Source organism: Actinia tenebrosa, unplaced genomic scaffold, assembly GCF_029948245.1.
Source record: "Actinia tenebrosa isolate PJP-AT-01 unplaced genomic scaffold, QUT_ActTen_1.0 PGA_scaffold0__85_contigs__length_37466705, whole genome shotgun sequence".
Taxonomy (NCBI): Eukaryota; Metazoa; Cnidaria; class Anthozoa; order Actiniaria; family Actiniidae; genus Actinia; species Actinia tenebrosa.
Window position 1 is genome coordinate 15136305 of NW_028292569.1, and position 22687 is coordinate 15158991.

The following is a 22687-nucleotide window of genomic DNA, read 5'->3' on the forward strand; positions in this document are numbered from 1 at the left end:
TAACCTAAGACTTGGCCATAAGTAAAATAAAATGAAAAAAGTATCTCTTTTTGCATTTCTTTTGGTGTCTTTTGGTGACAAGCATGGGTGCATATCTTTTGTCCTTTTATTTGTATGGGAATGTATGGAACAAAGCACCTGAAACAAAGCAGACATCAGAAACAATGAAGTTTTAGTCCTTAAATATTTTAATGTTTTATCTATTTATTTCTTTATGTAGAGAGGATGGGATAAATTTTTGGACTGCCTGTGATTGTATCTATGTTCAAGTAATTTATCTTTCTTTGTTGGCACCATTGCAACTTGAGGGAAATACTTGGTTGAGTTGGCATTGCAGTGCATTTTGGGGCTCCCAGAAGACGAAATAGATGCAATCTTGGAAATATGTCCGAAAAAAGAGCCCCAAAGTGCACTCCAATGCCAACTCAACCCAGCTTTTCCCTTATCTTTGGAATAGCAAATGGCTAATAGAATATCTCTCTCATCATTCCTTTTTCTTTCTCTTTTCTCTCAAAAAAGATTATGCTCCTCTTCCCATGAACCTGTGGTACCCGTATCTAATGAATTAAAGTCATTGTAAACATGAGCGCTTAACTTTTGCTAGGAAACCCAAACCGAGTTTCTGTCGTGAAGAAAAATTGATTAAAAAAATAACAGCTCCTATGAACATTCATGCATCAATTTTCTACGCAGCACTGTTTAATTAGCAATGATTTTCTCTAAAATTATATATCCTGTTAATCAATAAATGTTATTTTTAGTTGAATTTAATTGGCGGATAATACCGGAAATACGTCACATCTTGCATGTATTACCCAGCGTACCGTGTACAGTAGTCCGTATTCAAGATGGCGTCTCGTGGCATGTTGGTCGTGGGAGCGCTGTCTATTTTTTCTTTAATAACTGTAAAAGAAATTATCTTTCCTAACAAAGCCGAAGCACAAGATCCAGATCAATTAAACAAGATGAAACGAGCAGCAATGTTTACCGGCCCTACAGTGAAAGTACTATATTGGTGAGTTGAATATCTTGGCTAGCGTTGAAAAAAATTGTCAGCTGCGTCATCTTTATAATAGTCGCATGGCTTCTTTGTTTGATCTCATACAATTTTACGAATACTTTAGAAGTCTTTATTAGACTCGTTATAGTATCCTTACTTAATAACAGCATTCAAAGCGGTTAAATATTTCATGAAATTTATCCTCGGACATGTCGCATATAAGCTAATATTATGTGACAATAGGGCAGGTTCGTCTCGTGACTCGAGTTCACCTTACGAAATGTTCTTAGCGACGCTTTAATCCTCGTTTGGTTTTCTTGTTTTTTGTTTTTCGTTTGCCATACCTCTTTACTTCATATAGCCACTTAAACTAGAAATTATTGTTAATTCAATTCTGTTATATACTAGCTTTTTCTCTAAAAGAAATTTTGTCTTTTGTGAGAACATTTTCGCAACACGTTTTGACTCGATGAATCGATGAAACGAGATTCGTTCGATATATGTAAAGTTTCGCAATTAGATTCTATTTTGTAAACAAATATGTTATTATTATTTGATTAGTTATAGAAGCCTGATAAAAGCTTTTTTGTTTTGCCACTAGCCCCTTCCCCCCCAAAAAAATTCAACCCCCCCCCCCAAAAAAAAACAAAATAAAAGGGTCTTGTTGTATAAATTATTATTCTAAGCATATTTTGTTTCTACAGCTACTCATGAGGGTACAAGAGGGTGTTTGAGGAATATGCACAGTTCCTCGGCCAAAATTTTCCAAATTTGAACATTGTTGGTGACAATTACCCTCCTCCTCGTCCAAGACAGATGCTAGCATCATTTTTGAGCATTGCTAAGATGGTTGTAATAGGACTAATCATATTTGGGGAAAGAATGCAAATATTTGAATCATTAAACGTCAATCCTCCATCAATATATCAGTGGGCTATTCAAAACAAGGTAAATTTTAATTTTCATCTATTTATTCATACATTCATTTTTACATACATTACTGACCCATGCCTAGGTGTTTTTTTCATTGTCAAAAGATTTCTAAATAGTTAATAATAATAATAATAATCTTAATAGTATCTTGTACTACTGACTTTAATGATGTCACCTGAATACAGGAAACCCAAATACTCTATAATATATATATATAATATATTATATTGTAACAGGGATAGCCGCAGTAAAATCACTATCATTTTATAACGAGTATTGCTTGCAAGTGTTAATGATGCATTATTTTTCATTTTCAGATGTATTCCTGTATCTTACTATTTTTTATTTGCAATACGATAGAAGGTCAATTAATTTCTACTGGGGCATTTGAAGTAACGTTTAATGGTAAGAAAAACATATTATTTGTTTCTAGAATATTCTACAGTAGGTTGTGTAACCTAGGAAACACAGTTTGCAGAAAAATTTCTGCTGTTCTAACATTTGTCAATCAAAAAGGAACAATATCAATTATTTATTACTTATTCTGATCAACAGAATCCAAACACTAAAATCTTGCAACCTTAATATTACTATTAGAGTGCAACCTAAATATTGCTTACAGTGATATTAAATTATTGTTTCCTATTGTTTAAGTAGTGCAATTCAGGTCAAATGTCAAACTTCACATGAGCCGACCTAATTGAAACAATGGATAACAAGGTGATCTACTTTGATGTTTTTAGGTTCGGCTCATGTGAAATTCTGCGTTTAACCTTAGTCTAAGTGTTGCCCACTTTTTGTGTTTTAACTCTAACAGTCTGCTACCTAAATAGTGTTAGATGCACAAACTTGTGAATATTCCATGGTCAACTTTTGTTTGTAACTATTTGAAATCTTCACGCAAATAACTAGTAATAGTAATAAAAAGAAATTGATAACTTGGCTATTCTTTTTTTGTCAGATATTCCTGTATGGTCAAAACTTCAGGCAGGACGATTACCATCACCGTCTGAACTTCATCAAATAGTTGAGAACCAGCTGAAATTTGCCCCAAGCCAATAGGTAACATGAATAAACATTTTTTCTTGTGGTAACACTCATTTAATAGGTGTCACATTGACTGGGTGATCTACAAAAAACACTTGGTGCAACTATCTTTATTCACACTTCGTAGAGTGCACACATATATCCGTGAAACAAAAACAAAGATGTACTGTCGATGGCAGCTATTTTGCTGCTATCTTTACAATATAGGGTATATAACTGGAGCAGAACATTGGGAACAAACCTCTAGGCATCTGTTTGGTTCATGCCTGAACGAATTCTTAGCTATTTTACAACTGCCTGGCTAGTTTGTTTCTCAGAAATATTGCATGCCACTATGAAAATGAATTTACTGATTCTCCTCTCTACAGTAATGGCCAACGAAGACATGAAATACATTTTATTGATTAATTTGTTTGTTTGGTTTCCACAGATGTAATTGTCTTAATTGCGAGTGCATAGTATATGAAGATCCTGGCATAAAGTGGCTAGCCACACGCCTGGATTGGATGGGAAGCAAGCATTCCACTATGATATTCCAAATTAATACAGCTACATATACTGGCATGAGCAAAACAAAGCCATCAGTAAAGCAGCCTGGATGATAGATTAGTAACATTTACAGATATCATGTAACTTTCTCAATAAAAGGGATTTAAATTATGCATAATAATGTACTTGAAGATCAGTAACAATCAGCTCTTGTAAAAATGAATTATTCTAAAATGTTTTTTCGATTTCTTGTCGATCTGAACAGCACCGACATATATATAGCAATCTGTGTATGCAAAGGACTAATTTTTATTGGTGTAAATTTTTTTTAACTTTCTTGTTAGGATTCTTATTAATGATGCTCTGTCAAACTGCTTGCTTGTTCTTATAAATAGCTATAGAAGGATTTCTGACAGTTATATCATAATCTACGTATAGAGTGAAGACATTAAACCTGTGAAACAAAATTTAATAGTTAAGATGTAATAGTCAAATAGACACAAAAGAAAACAAAGGAATTAGCGACTACTAACGTGTATTAGTCTAACATCTATTTCACAGGTTAAATGACTTCACTCTATAAGTATAAATACAATGAAATCTCTATTAAGCAGACCCCTTATTAAGTCAACACCCTTCATTAAATGGACAACTAGTTGCATATCTAATGTAAAACAACCCTCTATTTAGCAGGCACCCTGTATTAAACAGACACCAGGCAAAGTCCTGTAGGTGGCAGCTAATAGAGGTATCACAGTAGTTTGTATCACTTGATCCTGTTAAATTTTGATTTGTACAATAAATTATTTTAAACTGGTTTATGGAATAAATAAAATGAATTCAATGCAGCAATAATAAGGCAGGAGTAAAAAGATTCTTTTCTAGATAAAAACCAAAATTTAGGAAGGTTATTATAATATGTTGTCAAATGCAGAAAGGGTGTAACTGGAAGTTGTTCTTTTGCCTTCGACTTTAGTTGCTTTTCGTTCATCTCTGATGAAGACTGTTGGTTTACTTGTGTATTTCTAATGCAGTTCCCTATTGTAACTCACTAATGTGTCATAGGTTTACTGTCGAAAGAAAGAAATATTATTATTATTATTACAAAGATATAACTAGCTAAAAACTAGTGTGAGCTGTGTCAGTGTTTCTAATGAAACAGTAATGATGAAAAGGTAAATTATACACCGTGAAAAGATAAAAAAAGTTCTTTTACTCCGACGAAGCACTAGTGTCCGAAACGTCAGTAAGTTTTTTCATCTTTTCACGGTGTATAATTTACCTTTTCATCATTACTATTATTATTACAGTTGAAACGTATGAAGAAATGACAACAAAAATCAGATATGAGCATATTTTCGTTTTTATTCTATTTTTATTTATTTTTTATTTTAATTCCAGTGTTTCTTCTGCAAAATCCAAGGAGTCATAACAAAAGAAACTAATACTGTAATGGGTTCCCTGTGGTGGAATGACAAACTTTTTCCTATCCTCCCCTCCCTAGTCCTTTTTCATTGTTCTTAACATGACGTCATGTTTAAGACCACGCATGCGTAGTAGTAATCAACAAGAAGGCGAGAAGAAAAAGAAGAAAGATAGACTTCAAAGATGTTAGATCTTTTTACTATATTCTCCAAGGGAGGAATCGTCCTTTGGTGCTTCAAGGAACGTATCAGTCCTTCACACTACCTGTAAATGAACTCATTCGTGGCGTTATTCCTACAAGTAAGAGAAAATCCTATATTTTCCCAATCAACATCCGGTACTTAGGCTGATTCATCATAGTGGTTTTCTCGACATCTTACTTCGTAAACGTTCATTTTCTCGTCTTTATATTCTTCTTTTTCGATTTTAGGAGCGTGGAGGTGGTAATGCCTTCAACCATGAGTCGCTTACTTTAAAATACAAGTTGGATAATGAATTTGAACTCGTATTTGTGGTAAGAAAACTGTGTTCTTTAATCTTAACTAAATTAAAACTGTGACGTCTCCTTTTCTTTCTGGTTTGATTGACGCTTTTTCTCTTGATTTCTCTAAAACAACCCTTTCGATCCTGTCGGTGTTACTTTATTCCTTTCCCTGTGTTGCATCAGAATCATAAAAAAATATCATCTTCCACAAGGATATATTTTTGAAACAGTGGTAATGCCCCTCACTACATCAATTAGCCCTGAATTATTAGTAAGCCTCGGAGAAGGGGGGATGGGGGGAGGGGGGGTGGCCTACTCCCATATGTAGCCTATACAGGGATGTTCCTCAGGATAGGGTATATCTTTGGGGGATTTTGATATTAGGCAATGTATAGAATTTTCATGAATAGGATCACAATTCTTGGTTCTGAGGTTAGAGTAAGAGTACTTTATCTAGCATTTCCATTCTTTAGGTTGCATTCCAAAAGATACTCCATTTATCATACATTGACAAGCTGTTAGATGACATGCAATTGGAGTTCAGGGACAAGTACAAGGATGATCTGAACAAGGGAGTAATACGAAACTTTGAGTTCAATGAAGAATTCAATCGTATACTCAAGAATGCAGAAATAAGTAATAAAGTACAAGCATTGGCTCCCAAAAAGATGCGTACGTTTGAACAATCTGATAAATCGAAAAAGACAGTCTCGTCTATGATTGTGAAAGAGAATGGCAATGATGTCAAAAGTGGGAAAACTGGGAAAGGGAAGAAAAATGAACAAAAAGAAGGTATGTTTGAGAACAGGAGCGCTTTTTTAGTTTATGAGTGATATGCTCATGTTACATTGTACATATACCTTAGTGCTATCTATATGTAATTGTGATCAGAATCAGAAACCATTTGTTATTTTGTCAGGTCATACCTTCAACCGCACTCTATCGTCTAATAACCCTCCTTCTAACCTTATCCCCTTCAGTTTGCTTCCTTTCCTAGAGATTGTTCATTTATTTTCCCCCCTTAAAGTCCCCCAAAAAATAACTATCCCCCCGGGCAATCTCTCGTAGCTTCTTCTAAAAATTTTGCATCCCATCCAATTCTCTGAAAACACTTTTCAAACCCCCCCCATTTTACTGGTGCCGATCCCCCCTAAATTTCACATGCCCCCCCCCCCTCTGCCATATATTATGAACGTAGCCTTAAATGATATGAAATGTTCGTATCTATTGCCAGCACAACCTGACAAGCCCAAGCCCCCAAAGCACCAGAAACAAACAACTAGAACAGCAGAAAATGGCTTGACACCTGAAGAAATAATACAGAAAAACAAAGAGAAGCTCATGAGGAAGCTGGCTGGGAAACCACCAAAACCAGCAAGGTAAAGATTGTTCAATTGTGGATAATTAGTTTAATGGAGGCTAGATAAGGGGTGAGTTACTGCAGAGTATTTTGCGGGATCCAATTGGAATTAACAATTGTCGAGTTCGATGGGAATAATGAAAGTCAAAAAGAACAATTCATGTAACTTCTAGTGTGTGAATTGCATCGAAACTTTTAAAAAACTGTCTTGCAATGATTATCATACCATAGACTATACCATCTATGCATCCCATGATTGATTTTTTCGACAAACTAAACTTATATTTTGTTAAAATGCAGCAGCAAGTCATCACCTGCTGCTCGTAAAGAGCGGAAGAAGGAGAAGAGGCAATGGGAGCAGTCTGGTAGTGCCAAAGACTTGGAGGTTCTAGATTTCAGTGGTGCTAATGGACAAAAAGACAATGCTGATGATGAAGAAGAGGAAATCAAACACTTGGTATGTGCTGTCAATCTTAGTTTGATGATGACAGTAGAGTTAGTGTGTTTCTACATGAATGTTATATCTTTAATAAGCAATAATGACTGCTCAATGGTTTAACATGATGACCAGCTATATTGGGCTGATTAACATGTGACTAGTCAATGTCAACAGTCAAGAGGACTGGCCTAAAAGGTGTTTGGCAGGACAAGGGATAATAATTTTGACATTACATTGTCTGCTGACCAGACTTTTTTTAGCCATGTTAAAGCGTCAAAGATAATAATAAATATAACAACAACAACAACAATCATCATCATCATCATCATCATTGCTTTATAAACTTCTCAGAAGTCCTATAGCCAGGCACAGGTGTCAACGCTATTGGAAAGACCTAATTGTATGAATAATCACAATATACAATATATTATTTCTCTTTAAGACCACTGACTTTACTTTCACTGTTTTGTCACTACTACTACAACAGTGACACACCAATTAGCTGTGTGAAAAGCCCAAAAATTGAATTGGAATTTAGAATTTCAAATTTGCTCAGGAACAAAACATGATGTATGACATACCACATGCCGTAGTAGTGCATAATGCTCTTGTGAGTAGTTCAACCATCAATACTAATAGGAATTTTGCTTTTGAAGTTGGCATTGAAAGGTTCAATGGAAGGGCAGATAAAGGAAATGGAATATGAAAGTTCCAGTGAAGAAGAAATAGAAGATGAAATTGAATTGAAAGAGGAGAAGAATGTCAATGCTACTGCAAATCAAAGGTGAGGAAAGAAGGATTCCTTTGTCTTTTATCAATATTATTGCTTGAATTCAATCAGCAAAATTATTCTAGTATCAATCTTGAATATAAACTCAGGGCTTAAAATAATAGCTGGACATTGCACAATGTCCACCCAGAATAGACCTTCACGGCTTGGGCGTAATGTTGTCCCATTTCAGACCACGTGTCATTCATTTGAGAATAAGACTCTTTGTTGGAGTTGTATCCATATTCATGTGCCTTCTAATGTGCAACTGTGCCCAACCATTAAACAAAGAAATGATACTCTATGGAACGACACGTGGTCTGAAATTGGACAACATTATGCCCAAGCCAAGGAGGTCTATTGGACCTCGTCCAGTCAAACCTTTGCCTTGTCAGTCAATTTGAGCCAAAAATAAGGTATTACTAAGCTAAAACTAGTTTAGCCTGTGGATCATGACTGGCTACTGATTGGCCTATTATTCTGAGCCCTGAAACTGCAGACCTCTCACATCAAATCTGGAGTGTCAGGTTCAATTCCTTGATTCTGCATCACTTGTGAGCAGAGTTTCTAATATTTCCAATATTGATTTGAGCAAGGATTTTACTCTGTATTCCTCCCTCTGCAAAACCTAACTAGCTAAATTCCAATTTGATCTAGAAGTTAGCTGTGCCCTAACTTTGACCAACTACAGAGGTCTCAAGGTTTAATAAAATTTGAAAGTTTGAAGCTTTACATACAATTTTTTTTTTCTTTCAGTAATGCTGGCCTTACTGGTGGAGTCTTCTCATTCTTCAAAGGTCTTGCAGGGCAGAAAACACTAACACCGGAACAGATTGAACCTGTGCTGGACAAGATGAGAGACCATTTGATTGGTAAGTTATCTTGTCACCTTCCTCTACCCCTTGAAAAAAGGTCCATGAGAAAGCAAGTATACCCTTTTACGATTATTCATTCCAACCGCTAGCAATAAAGATTCCCAGGACTTGAAAGCCATTTTTCCATAGGTGATAGGCTGTCGAGTTGCAGGAACATTTATCACTCACAATATCATTTGAATGCACTCAGGTTGTTGCAAATTTATTTGCTGGAGGCTAAAACGTCAGTTAGGTTGCAGAAATATGGAACAGGCTGTAATTGAGTGTTTGCATTATCAAATCAATATAGAATGTCAGTACCTGTAAACGATTGATTAACTTCACCAGCTATTCAATCTAAAATACAGTCATTATGTTTCCTAGGTAAGAATGTTGCCGCCAACATCGCTGATCAGTTGTGTCAGTCAGTGTCTAGCAAGCTAAACGGAAAGGTTATTGGCACATTCAGTGGTAAGATATCCTAAAAATATGGTATTTGCTGTGGAATATTATAAACAAGGAAATATTTTAAGGCAAATAGCAGAATTTGAGAGATTAGAGTTAAAAAGTAGAGAAACTATACTCAATGCCTGTTAATAACTATTTATCATATATTAACATTCTAACTTATAATTCAATGGTATTCTTGTACATAGGATGCACATTGAAATAAAATACCATATCCACTACATTTTATAGGTTTATTTTATGCTATTTTAATGATCGTTATTGAATGTTTGCTATCAGGTATTGCATCAACTGTGAAGGCCAGCCTAGAGGAGTCTCTGATTCAGATTCTGTCACCTCGTCGCAGGGTGGACATCTTGCGCGATGCCATGGAGATAAAAGGGCGTGGCCACCCTTATGTTATTACCTTCTGCGGGGTCAACGGTGTTGGTAAATCCACTAACCTGGCCAAGGTAAGAAGTGTCATCAAACTGCACAATATGTTTGTACCCAAGCTACACCACCAATGCACTATGTTCACTATCTCAGGAAAGTCTTCTTTCTTCAGTCTTACTTTGAGTTTCATTTATTTCTTAGGTGTGTTTTTGGCTGCTTGAGAATCGTTTCCGCGTCATGATTGCAGCATGTGATACCTTCCGCGCAGGTGCAGTGGAACAGCTACGTACCCATGTACGTCATCTGAATGCCCTACACCCACCCCCCAAGGAAAATGGCCCACCATCTGTCATGTTGTATGAGAAAGGCTATGGCAAGGATGCTGCAGCTATCGCCATGGATGCAATTAATTTTGGTAAGAGTTTGGTCAATCATTTCAAAATATAATTGGTCACTCTTGTCACTTTTCACGAAGCGTTGTGTGACAAACAGTTTCTATAAGAACTTAGCCCTTTGGTGTTTTTTAAAGATAGACATAACCGGATAACCTGAAGAAAAATCTCAAAGCAACATACCTTTCTCAAATTCAAACAACCTACCATTGCCTTGAGTATTATTTCTTTTCTTGCAAGTATGCACTTGGGAAGATGTCTTAGTATGGTAGCATAAACGAAGATTGTGACGCATGGGCTGAAAGGGAAAAAAATATAACGCGCAAACTAAAGAGGCCAAACCACAAAAAGCAACTCCATTTGTTAGGGGGTGTTTTCGTATTTCCTCCACAAGTTCTTTAATTTTTTTTCTTCCTTTTCTTCTCTTTGTTTAGCGCGTGAACAGCGTATTGATGTAGTGTTGGTGGACACGGCAGGAAGAATGCAGGATAATGAACCACTGATGCGGGCTCTGTCCAAGGTAAGTGAGGCCCACATTACCATTAAATTATAAAACAATTAACTATATACGTAACTTTCTACAATAAGCCTTTTTTAGTTCGATAATATATCAGGATACAGTGTGTTACAGCTGCGCATGCTCAGGAAATTGGCGGGAAAATAGTTGAGGCTTTGCGTGATACCTTGCAGTAGACCTTATTCGTGGGTTGACAATGTTTTCCCAATTCAGCGTGACGAACCTCCAGGGGATTCATTTTTTTGTTGTTGTTGTTGTTGTTTTTACTCTTCGAAACATTCATGAGTATCCCAAAGGATACGAAGGGAATAACGATGATATCCCGACGAGTTTCAAAACAATAGCTCTTTATTCCCCCAGAGGTTTTTCACGCTGAATTGGAAAAACATTGTCACACCACGAATAAGGTCTAATACTTTCTCCTTTTCCAGCTGATCAAGATCAATAACCCTGACCTGGTTCTGTTCGTCGGGGAGGCGCTGGTTGGAAACGAAGCTGTTGACCAGCTTTCAAAGTTCAACCAAGCTTTGGCTGACTACTCAAGCCAAGAAAATCCACGTCTGATTGATGGGATTGTACTTACTAAGTTTGACACTATTGATGACAAGGTAAGCATTGCGTTACCCCTTCCTCCTAGTGGGAATTATTTCACACGTACACGACCCCCTGAATGTGCATTCTTTACTGTACCATTGGTATTTGTGAATACTTAGACACTGAAAACTAAACGAGCCTGTAATCAAGGAACACGGCGGTAATTTGGAACTCGAAAAAAGTCTATCTCAAAGCGTATTGAAGTTGTGCATTATTTGCCTACTTTTGGTATTTGTCAATATTTTGACATCAAAATAAGGCTAACACTGAGTATGAGTCTTCAATCAATGCACACAGCGGTATTTTACGAATTCAAAAAGGTATCTTCAGTTTCCCAATGGAGCTAAGAGGACAATATCATTTTAAAAATATGTAATATAATTTGTCAGGTTGGTGCGGCAATCTCGATGACCTACACCACAGGCCAGCCTATAGTGTTTGTAGGCACAGGACAGACCTACCGAGATCTAAAGAATCTGAATGCAAAGGCTGTGGTACACGCCCTCTTGAAGGCTTAGACAGTCTAATGACGATTAATAATAATGAATATTTATTATAAATATATTGAGGACATAGTTATTTTAACTCATAGCGTATGCACCTGTTATTCTACATAACCCGATATCGTAGTTCCAGTCGTTCAGAATGAAACGGCGTACTTAGAATATCTATCGATATCTAATAATTCTGCTAGGCATACCTAGGACATTCGGAGACATGCAGATTACTCTATGTAGGAGGGTGCAATTTTGGTACAGGGGGTTTCGCCGCTCTCTCTCCTTTGTAAGAAGGCCCTCGAGTACCCATACCCCTCATTGGTGGGGTAGTCTGTATAGGGTGCTATACATGCTCTCCAGTAGCTTTGGAAGTATGCGCTTTTTAAGTTGGCTAAAAACCTTCATAATTACCTCCAAATACCAAATGCTTCACTTCCAAATATGCTTTCGCACTGCTCAAGTGACACAACAAACAAATTCAATCTTCTGCGCAAAATCTTAATTTATTTTCGTTATGAAAACACCAAATTTTCCCTTGTAGCATTCTCCCTCGTTGGCGATTCTTGGCATTGTCAACGAGGGAGACACTGCTAGCAGGGAACACCAAATTACAAAGAACTTTTAAATTTGTTGAACTAAAATTGATCATAAAAATTAATTATCTATTTTAAATCTGTAAAGATAGTGAAATCGTATAAACTTAAAAGATAATAAAACATTAGAAGGTGGTACAATAATGAGTACTTTGTCCGCTAAGTTTTGTTTCTTTTTGGGTGGTGGAGGGGTAACAACTGAGGTATTCCCAGATCCCTCGCGATTTTCAGACGTCATGTCTTTGCCATGAGAACGAACATTACGTTACCATAGTGATCTTGCATAAGTCAAGTAAAAGGAATTAAACCTAATCGTTACTAAAATAAATAGTCATTTTAATAGAAAAATTATTTTTCGTTGTCTCTAAATAATGACTCGATAAATAAACTAAATAGTAAACATTTTAATGCTTTAAATGGACTTTATATTATGAGGGGATAGACGTGTTTATTCCGGCACTCTTTTTTTAAGTATTCTTCCTTCCGCATCCAAAACCTTCAATATTGTTATTCTATTTCGACAAAATTCCCGCATCTTCCTCCCACTCAGTTCCCGACCACATGTATCCGGGTAATCTTGAAAACGGAATTTTTTGATTTCGTTCTTTGAAAAATACCGTCCACAGTAATGTATTTGAGTCGTTTTCGCCCGTCTACACGTACCCGTTTTCGAAAAATTGCGGTTTCAAATGGCCATAGTTAATTTCTAATAACTATGAAATGGCGTATTCGTCGGATACGCTTGGAAAAGAATATTTTTAGAAACAAGATAAATAAAAATTCCGTTTTGAGAATATCCGGAAACACGTAGACGGGGCCCCAGTTCCACTTTATTACTGCGCTGTCGTGGCTCTGTAAGACACTTGCAACGGTACATCAGTAATATATACGATCAGTAGTTTTTTCTTAAGTAAATTTTGTGGCATATTGTGAAGAGTGGAATAATATCAAAATTAGATGACTGTCATATTTCATTCAATTTAAAAAAGCCACTTGAGTGTTATTTGCATGAATCAACCGAACCCAAAGAACTCTTCAACATTTGCTCATGGAAACGTTTTTAAAAGCAAGACAAACAGCGCTTTCCATCATAGACAAACTGACTTGAAGAACAATTAGTTTAATTAAGCAATAACCACTAGCGTCATATGTCCTTAGGGAGACTAAGCAAGGGATTGGAAGAGACAGAAACTCCTCTTTCTTTTTTTTTTTTTTTTTTTTTTGTGCCGCTGCGCACGTTTTAAAACTTAAAACTTTTTTGCTTGAGACACGAAATGAGAGGAAAGGGAAAGGAAGGGGATGAAATGGAACAAAATAAGAGCAATTGAACTAAAGGAAAGGAAACAAAAGAAAACGAACCTGCCTATCTGATACTGTCTGACTCAGTAATCCAGCTTGGCAGAGGCTCAATTATTTTACGCTAGATTAACAAAAAAACGCTAGCCCACTTGACGAACTGCATGTTCCTAAAAGTATCGAGAGTTTCTCGCTTTAAAAGCTCACTTGTTCAGTGAAAAAGATATATTGCCTTTTTGACCTTGTGTATAGAAGTCAGGCTGAGTAATGCGATCTTGAATTTCAAGCACCCAGAAAGTATACAGCCCTCCAACAAAAAAGTTCACGCATAGCCGCAGTATTTACTGCTTTAATTTATTCCGCTATTCTGCTATATTACTTCTACAGGTATAGTACAGTATAATCATGAAAAGTCAGTCTGTAGAATTTTTTAAGGATAATTTTACGTCGAGCATGATGTTATTTAGTGCAGTGCTGTTGCACGTAATGGATCGGGTTCATGAGAAAATCTTGTAGTCAAATCCTGTTCAGTCACTGCACATCTTTGTCCAGTAACATTTTGTTCAGCACTTGCTACTTTAACCTTACAAATGCTGCCTGATCCCTTAAAAGACTGATAATGAGCAATTGAAAACATTACTATAGCCATAAAGATTTCTAACACTCTCATAACTGTTGTAAGCCAGTACCACGGCCAGGCAGGAACATGGTTTGTGGAAGAGAATACGCCAAATGGTCCAGCCATGGTATAGACTTGCGTTCCCCCGATCATCACTCCTCCTATTGCCGCCACAACACATGTACAAAGAATACGATGAATTTTCTTTCTCGAGCTGATTTCAGCGACCGTGTTATTTTTCATTTTATTGACGCTCTTCCACATAAGAGTGGACACGAAAGTATATAAAAACGCTAGAGTAAGACTGAAGAAGGCATATAGAAGCTGGCATAAGAATACTAGTGTTTTGAACTGAGGAGAAAAAGAAACGATCAACTCGGCTCCAAAAACGAAAAGAAAATGAGGAATTGTGATGAGCCCAATGTTACGAGCGGTGAACCAAGCCTGAAACTTTTGCTTGAGCCGTAGGGCATTGAGAAGAACCACAAATAATAAAGCATAGGAAGTTATCAAACAGGGTTGTGCGATTCCCCAAATGATATTCAAAACTGGTATCGGAATTGTCTTCTTGTGATGGTAAGCATCAACGAAAAGAAACACGCTTCTTGATGTTCCATACAACGCTAAAAAGCCAAGCAAAATGACTGAAACTTTCCTTTGGTTAGATTTATGCTTCCTCAACCTTATCAAAAACGCCAGCGAGAGAATCGCTAATGTTAAGAAGCCTGTGCCAAGTCCATACAGGTGGAATTCCCAAGCAGATCCCCAGGATTCCATCGCCTCTTTCCATTCTGGCATTGGTTCAACGTTAGATTCTGGTTCTGGCTTAGTGCTTGAAATATTGACAAATTTCTCCGGAAAAGCGATGGAATTTTCTTCTTCAGGCGAAGGTTCGTGCGTCGCCATGGCCCCGAGCTCCAGATGTAAATAAAATCAGGGCGGGAGGAGGGAGGGCGTTGAAACGGGCATACATCTATTGGCCGATCCGTGATGCGGAGAGGAGGACTGGGCACTACTCTGACTGTCAACAATGGCGGACCGTTCGTAGAGGAAGTTCGGCTGACAAGAAGATCTTTCAAAGGTAAATTTAGGCTTGTTTATCTATGTTTTTAGCCAATAAAACAATTTTATTGGTGTTAGAGAATACCCAAAACATAAAAAGAGTTTTTTATTACGAAGAATTCGCTGGTTTTTGTAGTCAAAGAACCATTTTAATAAGCGACTGCCTATGGTTTTTATGCTAAATTTTATATAGCAAATGCGGGCGCAGGGCATTTTTGGCTTTGTTACAATGTTTTCCAAAACCTAGTTTATATTTTTTTGAAATGTTCATATAGTGTTCTACTTATGTGAAAAAAATCAGACTGAGCAAATTTGAGCAAGATTGGTTTTTTTACATCTCAAATTTAGACTAGCGAAATTTACATACAATATTGCTTCTGCCATCCTTTCCCGCCAGTATCAACAATAGTATCGGTGAGTTTGTGATTCTATAAGATGGCAGAAGCTGTGCTAGAGGATTTAGAATTCCTTGCGCTTGACTTGACGGATGATTTAGCAGAGGATAATCTTGAAGAATTTGTGAATATTGAGGAAGATTCGACTGAACTTTGTGAAGAGCGTTTCGATCAGGTCTCTTTAGCCGAATTAGTTGATATATGTTCTCGACTATCGGATGAAAAATCGAACATTTCTCGTGAATTATTTGTTGCGGAGAAAGTATTGAACTTTATCAAAAATGCAGGACCTCATCCTACAGTGTCTTCGCTGCTTGAGAGCATTAGGTCAGCTTTTACATCTTTTTATGGTGTCCAGCTTAAGAAAAAACAGGAACGTTCTGTAAGGATCGAACGAAACTTTTTGAAAAGTGACTCACCAGAAAGGGCAGACGTTGAACAAAAATGGAACGAAATAATCGGAAATTGTGGCATTTCTCCAGACAAACACACACACACTGTTCTTCAGCACATTCTTTTTCACTTTTGGACCGTTAAAGGTAAAACATCTAACAATCCTCTGATAATTACTACAACGTCCGGTGCAACTGATGAAAGTGAATTGCAGGCAATTCGTTACCACGGAGGGTGGGCTGTGAAGAGAGCAAGAGACCTCGTCAAATCTTCTTGTAACCTAGTTTTGAAGCAAAGTAATAATGACAGTACAGAAGTATATGTTGAACCACAAAAAGCTTTAGAGTTAATCAAGACTCTTGGAACTGATGAAAAAGTAGGAGATGAATACCATTTTGTTATTAACAATGAGGTCATTCCTTTCTTTGTTCTTTTACATGATTTTACTGAGAACTTTTTCTCTGTGTCAGCAATTAATGACCAAAGCATTATCGATTGTTTAAAGAACATGTCTGAAAATAAGACCTTGAGAGATGCTTGGGGGAAGATTTGCAAAAATGATTACCCAGCCGCAGTGCAAGTGTCTGTCATGCAAAGAGTTTGTTCAATGTTTGTCAAGTCGAAACAGCAGATTGTACGAGAGAAGATGAATTTAAAACCCCAGAAAGGAAGTGTGGCATTGAGGCAAGAAATCAAGAAGCCAAAAGGAAATAAATCTGGAAAATGCAAACGAAAAGAAGCATGTGCAGCTGACAAAACACCCGAAATAATTATCAAATTAAGAGAAGGTTTCAGTAACCCTGACACTGTGTCACATTGTTTGGAAGAAATTGGCAAATCTGCTGATCCACATAAGCAGCTTAACAATTTGACTGGGAAACAATTGTCAAAACTTTTGAAAGCATTAGGAAAACTTGCATTTGATGGAAAAGGGAAAGAGAAACAAATTTCTGTGCTGTTACCAGTGATAAGGTAGACTTTTCCTTTAAACATTCCATATCCAGAGAAGGTATATATATTTGTTGTGCATTGTTGTACTAGAGCTGCTAAATGAAATAAGGGTAGAGAGACACAGGGACCCAACATTATTTAAAAAGGAATTCAGGAGAGATTAGTTGAACAGCTTTTATTTTCTAAGACATGATTTTCAAAATGATTTTCTAAAAGGTATAGTGTCAGTCCATGGTATAAGGTTATTCTCTGCTTGTCACTATTATTATAAGCATTTGTATAGGAAATCGCATGATCTTCCCGTACAATTTGGAAATTAATAGACACTCGTAATGTTTTGAAAGTTCTTTAATACACGAGCCTTTAGGCGATATTTCGTTTATAGTTCACTCAACAAAATTTCAGTAAAAAATGCGAAGCGACGCCGTTCATCTTTGTCTATTTGGGGGCCGATTTTCAGTCCATGGCACAACTGAAATGCATAAAAAAGATTGGTTGTTATTAGTTTTTACAGCTTTTTTTGCTGCTGTTGACATTAGTTTGGCCGTGTTTCCATAGCGACTTAATTCGGTACTCCTACGGAGTACAATTAACGCTATAATTGTACTCCTCTTGACAAATAAGAGTTGAGTAATTTTGTTGAGTGTACTATAAGTTATGTTATTAACTATCTGGTCTTAAATGCAACATTGTATGTTTTAAAACTGTACTAAACTAAATAACTTTTTACTGTCAACTGGTGAATCTGAATGCCCATCCAATCAATACATAACAATAAATAGCATCTTCTGATAAGCTAAATTTAGGCATATTGGCATGTCACACTCTTTGTTTTTCGTATTAAGTAAAGATTTGAATGGTCAATAATTACAGATTTCAATGTTTCATATAGTTTCTCTTCACATCTGTTAGTTTCATCCATCTAGTATCACTGCTTTTTATATGAAAACATAACAGTGTTTCCTTTTTTTTCAGCTTTAAACTGAAGCTGAGTGCCTGGGAGTGATGATTACATGTACAAACATCAGGTTAATGTAACAGGCCACACAATCTTGCTGAAAATACTTTCACCCATCTGACGTTTAGGCAAGGTGCCTGAACTGGCTGCAACGTTCATACATTCTTCTACTTCAAAGACATTGGTTTGCTTTCTTGACACTAACTTTGACCCTGTGAAGGAGATATTGCCTGCCAGGTTGTAACCATAAGTGTACGCTGTCATATTATGAGAACCACCACACATTTGACGTTGGACAGAGAAGAATGACTCAACACAATCTTGATTTAATCTTTTTAAAATTAGATAAAGGTCATTTCCAAATTCATCTTTAAATGCAGCACTGTTGATATATTGAAGAAGATCTTTAAGTGCATTAATGGTTACCTGTAAAAAGAAAAAGAAAAAAAGAAAATGAAACTGGAATTTTTCTACTTGTAATAAAAGTACTATTTCTACAAATGAAGTGCATAAGTATGTGACATCAAGGATTTATGATAACCGTATATTTGACATATTTACATGTAGTTTTGAAAATGTAATTATAAGTTAAATAGATCAAGAAGGCATAGTTGCATGTTAAAAGTTGTGAAGATAATTAGTGTTTAAGTCTAAAATAACATGTTTCCCCTTTACCACTGAGTAAATGTTTTTGCAAGTATGATTCAGTGCTAAAACAAACTGACAATTTTACATTTACTTGCTTACATGTTATTAAGTCCAGTTTCAATGTTATATTTTTACCCAATTTCTTATTTCAAGAAGACATATTAAAATTATTCAAAAATTCCACAAAAACATCCATCACTTCAGTACTTTAGAGTGCAAACAATATATTAAATCGTGGAACTTTCTTTAGCAATACTAAATAGCACAGTTTCATGCAAATTCCATTGTTTTCTATTGTTTAATTAGTACTATTTTCAACTATTTCGTAATTAGTGTTTCATGGATTAACTGTTTGTACTATTACCAAAGCAAAGATTGTCAATGTTTTTGTGTTTGCTTTTCTTCTAATCTCCTGTTAATTATATTTTACACAACTGAAGAACATTGTTGATCTACCTGTAAATCAAACATTGTCTGCCAAGTTATAAAATGACTAGATACTTCAGATCTGGTGGGAAACACTTGTTGTAGACTGGCTTTCCAGTTATCAAAGAAGGATAAAATATTGTCTAATCTAGTAATTCGATTGTCATGAATAGATGCAAGTGGTTGCCTACTATCAAATACTTCCCAGAGATCATGGCATATGGATATATATTCCTGTGTTGATCCTGTTGCATTATTTTCATGAGCTCTCATTTCCTCAGCAACCTTTTTAGATAGTGTGTTAACAGCCAGTTTTACTCTCATTTTACTCCAGTTGTCAAGCTGAACATGAGCCCTTCTCAATGGTGTTGCATAAAGACGCCTTCTTTTTTCTCGTTCATATACTGAATATATGTGGTCCATAAAATATATTTGTTGTTCAGTTTGAGTGTTCTTGAATACCGTGTGTGATTTTCTTTAAATCCACTATTGAAAATATTGTTCCTTAGCTTTTTTATGAGATGTGGTGGGTCAGAGAAGAAAAATATAGGCCTGCCTGAAAAGGGATTACAGCCTTGACTCTTTGTAGCATTGTTCCCATTCATTGCTATAAATGCTCTGTTTTCAGAAGCTCCATCACAAATTGAAAGCAAAATAGTGAAATCAAAACCATGTAGCAAGCTTACACCTTGCCAGAAAACCCTATTGAGCTTCTGGGCAGTGATTGATTTTGTTAAAAAATAGCTCAGAGGAAACTCAAACTTTGCAAATAAACTCTTGAAATAAAATTGTAAAACATGTGTTGCAAGTCTTTCTTCTGGCTGGCTATTTGGGGGACGTTCATTGTCAATAGCATCATCAGTATCAAGGTTAGTGAATCCAATCAGCTCCCATGTGGAGGGGTCAAATACCAGCCCTTCTTTAATTTTCACTTCGTCGAATATTAGTGCACCAAGTCCTAGCAGACTTCTTTAGTTTGAGTTTTTCAATCTTATCTTTCATTGCAGCAATATTACCTGTACTCCACCCAGATTGAGGGGAACAAAAATTCTTGTAATCACTTAAAGTTCTGCCACTTGGTAATTTGATGAATCCAGATTCTCTAATATCATCATACAAAGCATGTGATTTACTATACATTCTCAAACACCACTTGATTACCAAAGGATGCCAGCGCATTTGTTTTGATGGCATTGTCAGTGATTTTGCTTGATCCTTTAACAAAATTTCAAAAAACTGATCATGTGCACTGCCTGTATGGTCTCGAATATGATTTAATAGAAGCTTTTTCTTTGAAAATTTTTTTTGGCATTCTTTCCACAAACAAGTATATACACGATCAATGGGAGCAATGGTGCTGTCAGTCTCAGGAATATGTTCCTTTACATGGCTATATAAGCATTCTACATCTGAAAACTCTTTACTAGAACATCCTTTCCATTGACACACCGGATTGTTTAGTTTCTCTCTTTTTGAAATTAAACATTTGTTAAGATTGTTAAACATAAATTTTAGGTCATTGTCAGTCTTTTCTCCAACGCCACTCATCTTTTCTCTATATTTTTCAAGTTGTAGCACTTGTTTATGAAGTTTTCTTAGCTCTGCTGCCTGCTTTCTAGTAACACTAAGTAATTCCTCTTTATTCATGTAAACGAAGTTAAGATGTGAACTTTGAGGTGAGACATTCTCTTTGTCTTCCTTTTTATTAAGCCTGGATTTTTTTGTCCTTAAATAATGCTCTGTTTTCATACACAAATCACATACACTGTTGCAAACCACTTCATCTGCTCCAGGGAGAAATATAACACAACCTGTTGATCTGATTACTTTTTGATGAAATTGAGAGAGATTTGTTTCAACATATGCTGCAGCTTCTTTACTTTTTGTGTAAAAAATTGGTTGATTGATGTCCTTTGGTATAGTTCCTTCAAAAGGCTCAAATGGACAACCTCTACAAACTTTCGAACTTTCAATTACTAACATGAGTTTTTGAAGTTCAGTAACATTGGTGATATAATTTGAGACATCAGCCCATTCTAAGTTTGCTGTGTACTTAATTTTGCCTTCTATTGCTATAAGCCAGGTTAGACTTCTGTTAATAATTACTTCAACTTTAGCATAACCATCATTTCCAGAAAAAAAGAACAGATGACATGTCTTTTTGTCATGACTGTAGTTTGCTTTCCACTTAGGAAAATGTTCAAAGATGTGCAGTTCAGGAATTTCTTCAACTGTAAATACATTTTGAGACATTTCCAGAGAGGTATCATGATCACCCTTACAAATATCTTCATTTTTCGACTGATCAGTATTCAATATTTGCAAACACTCCATTTCCAAAAACTTTTTAAATTCATCAATGCTATTGTGTGTGCCAACATTGTCAGACAAAAGACTTTTTAGAAGGGGATTGAATTTTTCAACAGTTCTTGATATTGTTTCTTTGAAAAAGACCCATCTAAGAATTCCTTTCATTTTTCCAAAGTTTTTCACCAGATTATGATAGGCACGATGAAAATAATTCCTTAAATCGTGATTCTTGAACTGCACCTGATAAATTCTATCGATGACTTGAATGATGGGGTCGTATTTTTCTGCAGATTTAGCTTTAAAATTGAAAGCATTTTCGGGAAAGCTTACATTGACAAGTGCATAAAGTAGCAACTCTACTTCAAGCAATGGACTTCCATTCCTAAAATCATGCACCGAGGCAGAAACATCTAAATTAGGCAGTGTGCTAGTAGTATTTGTAGTTCCAACATCTATCGGTTTGACCTGTTCGTATATTCGTTCTTCATCACAAACTGTTACAGTATCCACTAAACTTGACGCTTCACCACATGTTTTTGATGTTGAATTATAATTTGCAATCTTAAAACTTTCGTTTAGGCTTCCAAGAAGCTGTAATTCCTTCAATTTTTGTTTTATTTTCACAGGCGTGCTAAAATACGCTCCTTTCTTGGATGGTGGTTTTCTAGGAGTCGAGAGGGGTCTTTTATTTGATTCTTTATTGAAACTCATCTTGAAGCTTAAAACTCACCGTTACGAACCCAAAATCAAACTCAAGCTCACTGTAATTATGGCGGGAAAGCATGATAGACACAAATTGTATGTCGATTTCAGGTCAATTTTGATTTTGTCTACATCATTGGAAGGTGTACATACTATATAAATTCTCTAGCGCTTTGCTGATCAAAATTTGAGATGTAAAAAAATTAATCTTGCTCAAATTTGCTCAGTCTGATTTTTTTCACATAAGTAGAACACTATATGAACATTTCAAAAAAATATAAACTAGGTTTTGGAAAACATTATAACAAAGCCAAAAATGCCCTGCGCCCGCATTTGCTATATAAAATCTAGCATAAAAACCATAGGCAGTCGCTTATTAAAATGGTTCTTTGACTACAAAAACCAGCGAATTCTTCGTAATAAAAAACTCTTTTTATGTTTTGGGTATTCTCTAACACCAATAAAATTGTTTTATTGGCTAAAAACATAGATAAACAAGCCTAAATTTACCTTTGAAAGATCTTCTTGTCAGCCGAACTTCCTCTACGAACGGTCCGCCATTGTTGACAGTCAGAGTAGTGCCCAGTCCTCCTCTCCGCATCACGGATCGGCCAATAGATGTATGCCCGTTTCAACGCCCTCCCTCCTCCCGCCCTGATAAAATCTAGTTATAGACCGTTTTGACGTGACG

At 36.1% G+C, this 22687-nt stretch overlaps 3 protein-coding genes across 3 annotated transcripts; 2 read left to right on the forward strand and 1 right to left on the reverse strand.

Annotated features, from left to right (window-relative positions):
• The first annotated feature begins 824 nt into the window (after nt 1-824).
• LOC116295331 (selenoprotein T2) lies at nt 825-4327 on the forward strand. The gene is made up of 5 exons (XM_031703115.2): nt 825-1015; nt 1705-1948; nt 2251-2338; nt 2895-2995; nt 3411-4327. Exons 1-4 carry the CDS (start codon nt 849-851, stop codon nt 2993-2995), a joined length of 600 nt encoding a protein of 199 aa, XP_031558975.2. The 5' UTR covers nt 825-848; the 3' UTR covers nt 3411-4327.
• An 837-nt stretch (nt 4328-5164) lies between these two features.
• LOC116295319 (signal recognition particle receptor subunit alpha-like) lies at nt 5165-12383 on the forward strand. The gene is made up of 13 exons (XM_031703103.2): nt 5165-5194; nt 5325-5408; nt 5852-6170; nt 6613-6757; nt 7039-7195; nt 7834-7961; nt 8703-8818; nt 9185-9271; nt 9548-9720; nt 9845-10058; nt 10470-10555; nt 10984-11160; nt 11536-12383. The coding sequence occupies exons 1-13, from the start codon at nt 5165-5167 to the stop codon at nt 11662-11664; spliced, it is 1845 nt and encodes a 614-aa protein (XP_031558963.2). The 3' UTR covers nt 11665-12383.
• A 1470-nt stretch (nt 12384-13853) lies between these two features.
• Nucleotides 13854-15263, reverse strand: LOC116295320 (uncharacterized). The gene has a single exon (XM_031703105.2). It carries the CDS (start codon nt 15055-15057, stop codon nt 13996-13998), a length of 1062 nt encoding a protein of 353 aa, XP_031558965.2. The 5' UTR covers nt 15058-15263; the 3' UTR covers nt 13854-13995.
• Between the last annotated feature and the right edge of the window lie 7424 nt (nt 15264-22687).

Excerpts from the sequence above, each read along its gene's own strand:
- LOC116295319 (XM_031703103.2), top strand. The coding sequence starts at position 5,165 with ATGAACTCATTCGTGGCGTTATTCCTACAA. Across the intron at positions 5,195-5,324 it reads TCGTGGCGTTATTCCTACAA|GAGCGTGGAGGTGGTAATGC; the intron begins GTAAGAGAAAAT and ends TTTCGATTTTAG. Across the intron at positions 7,196-7,833 it reads AAGAGGAAATCAAACACTTG|TTGGCATTGAAAGGTTCAAT; the intron begins GTATGTGCTGTC and ends TTGCTTTTGAAG.
- LOC116295320 (XM_031703105.2), bottom strand. The coding sequence starts at position 15,057 with ATGGCGACGCACGAACCTTCGCCTGAAGAAGAAAATTCCATCGCTTTT.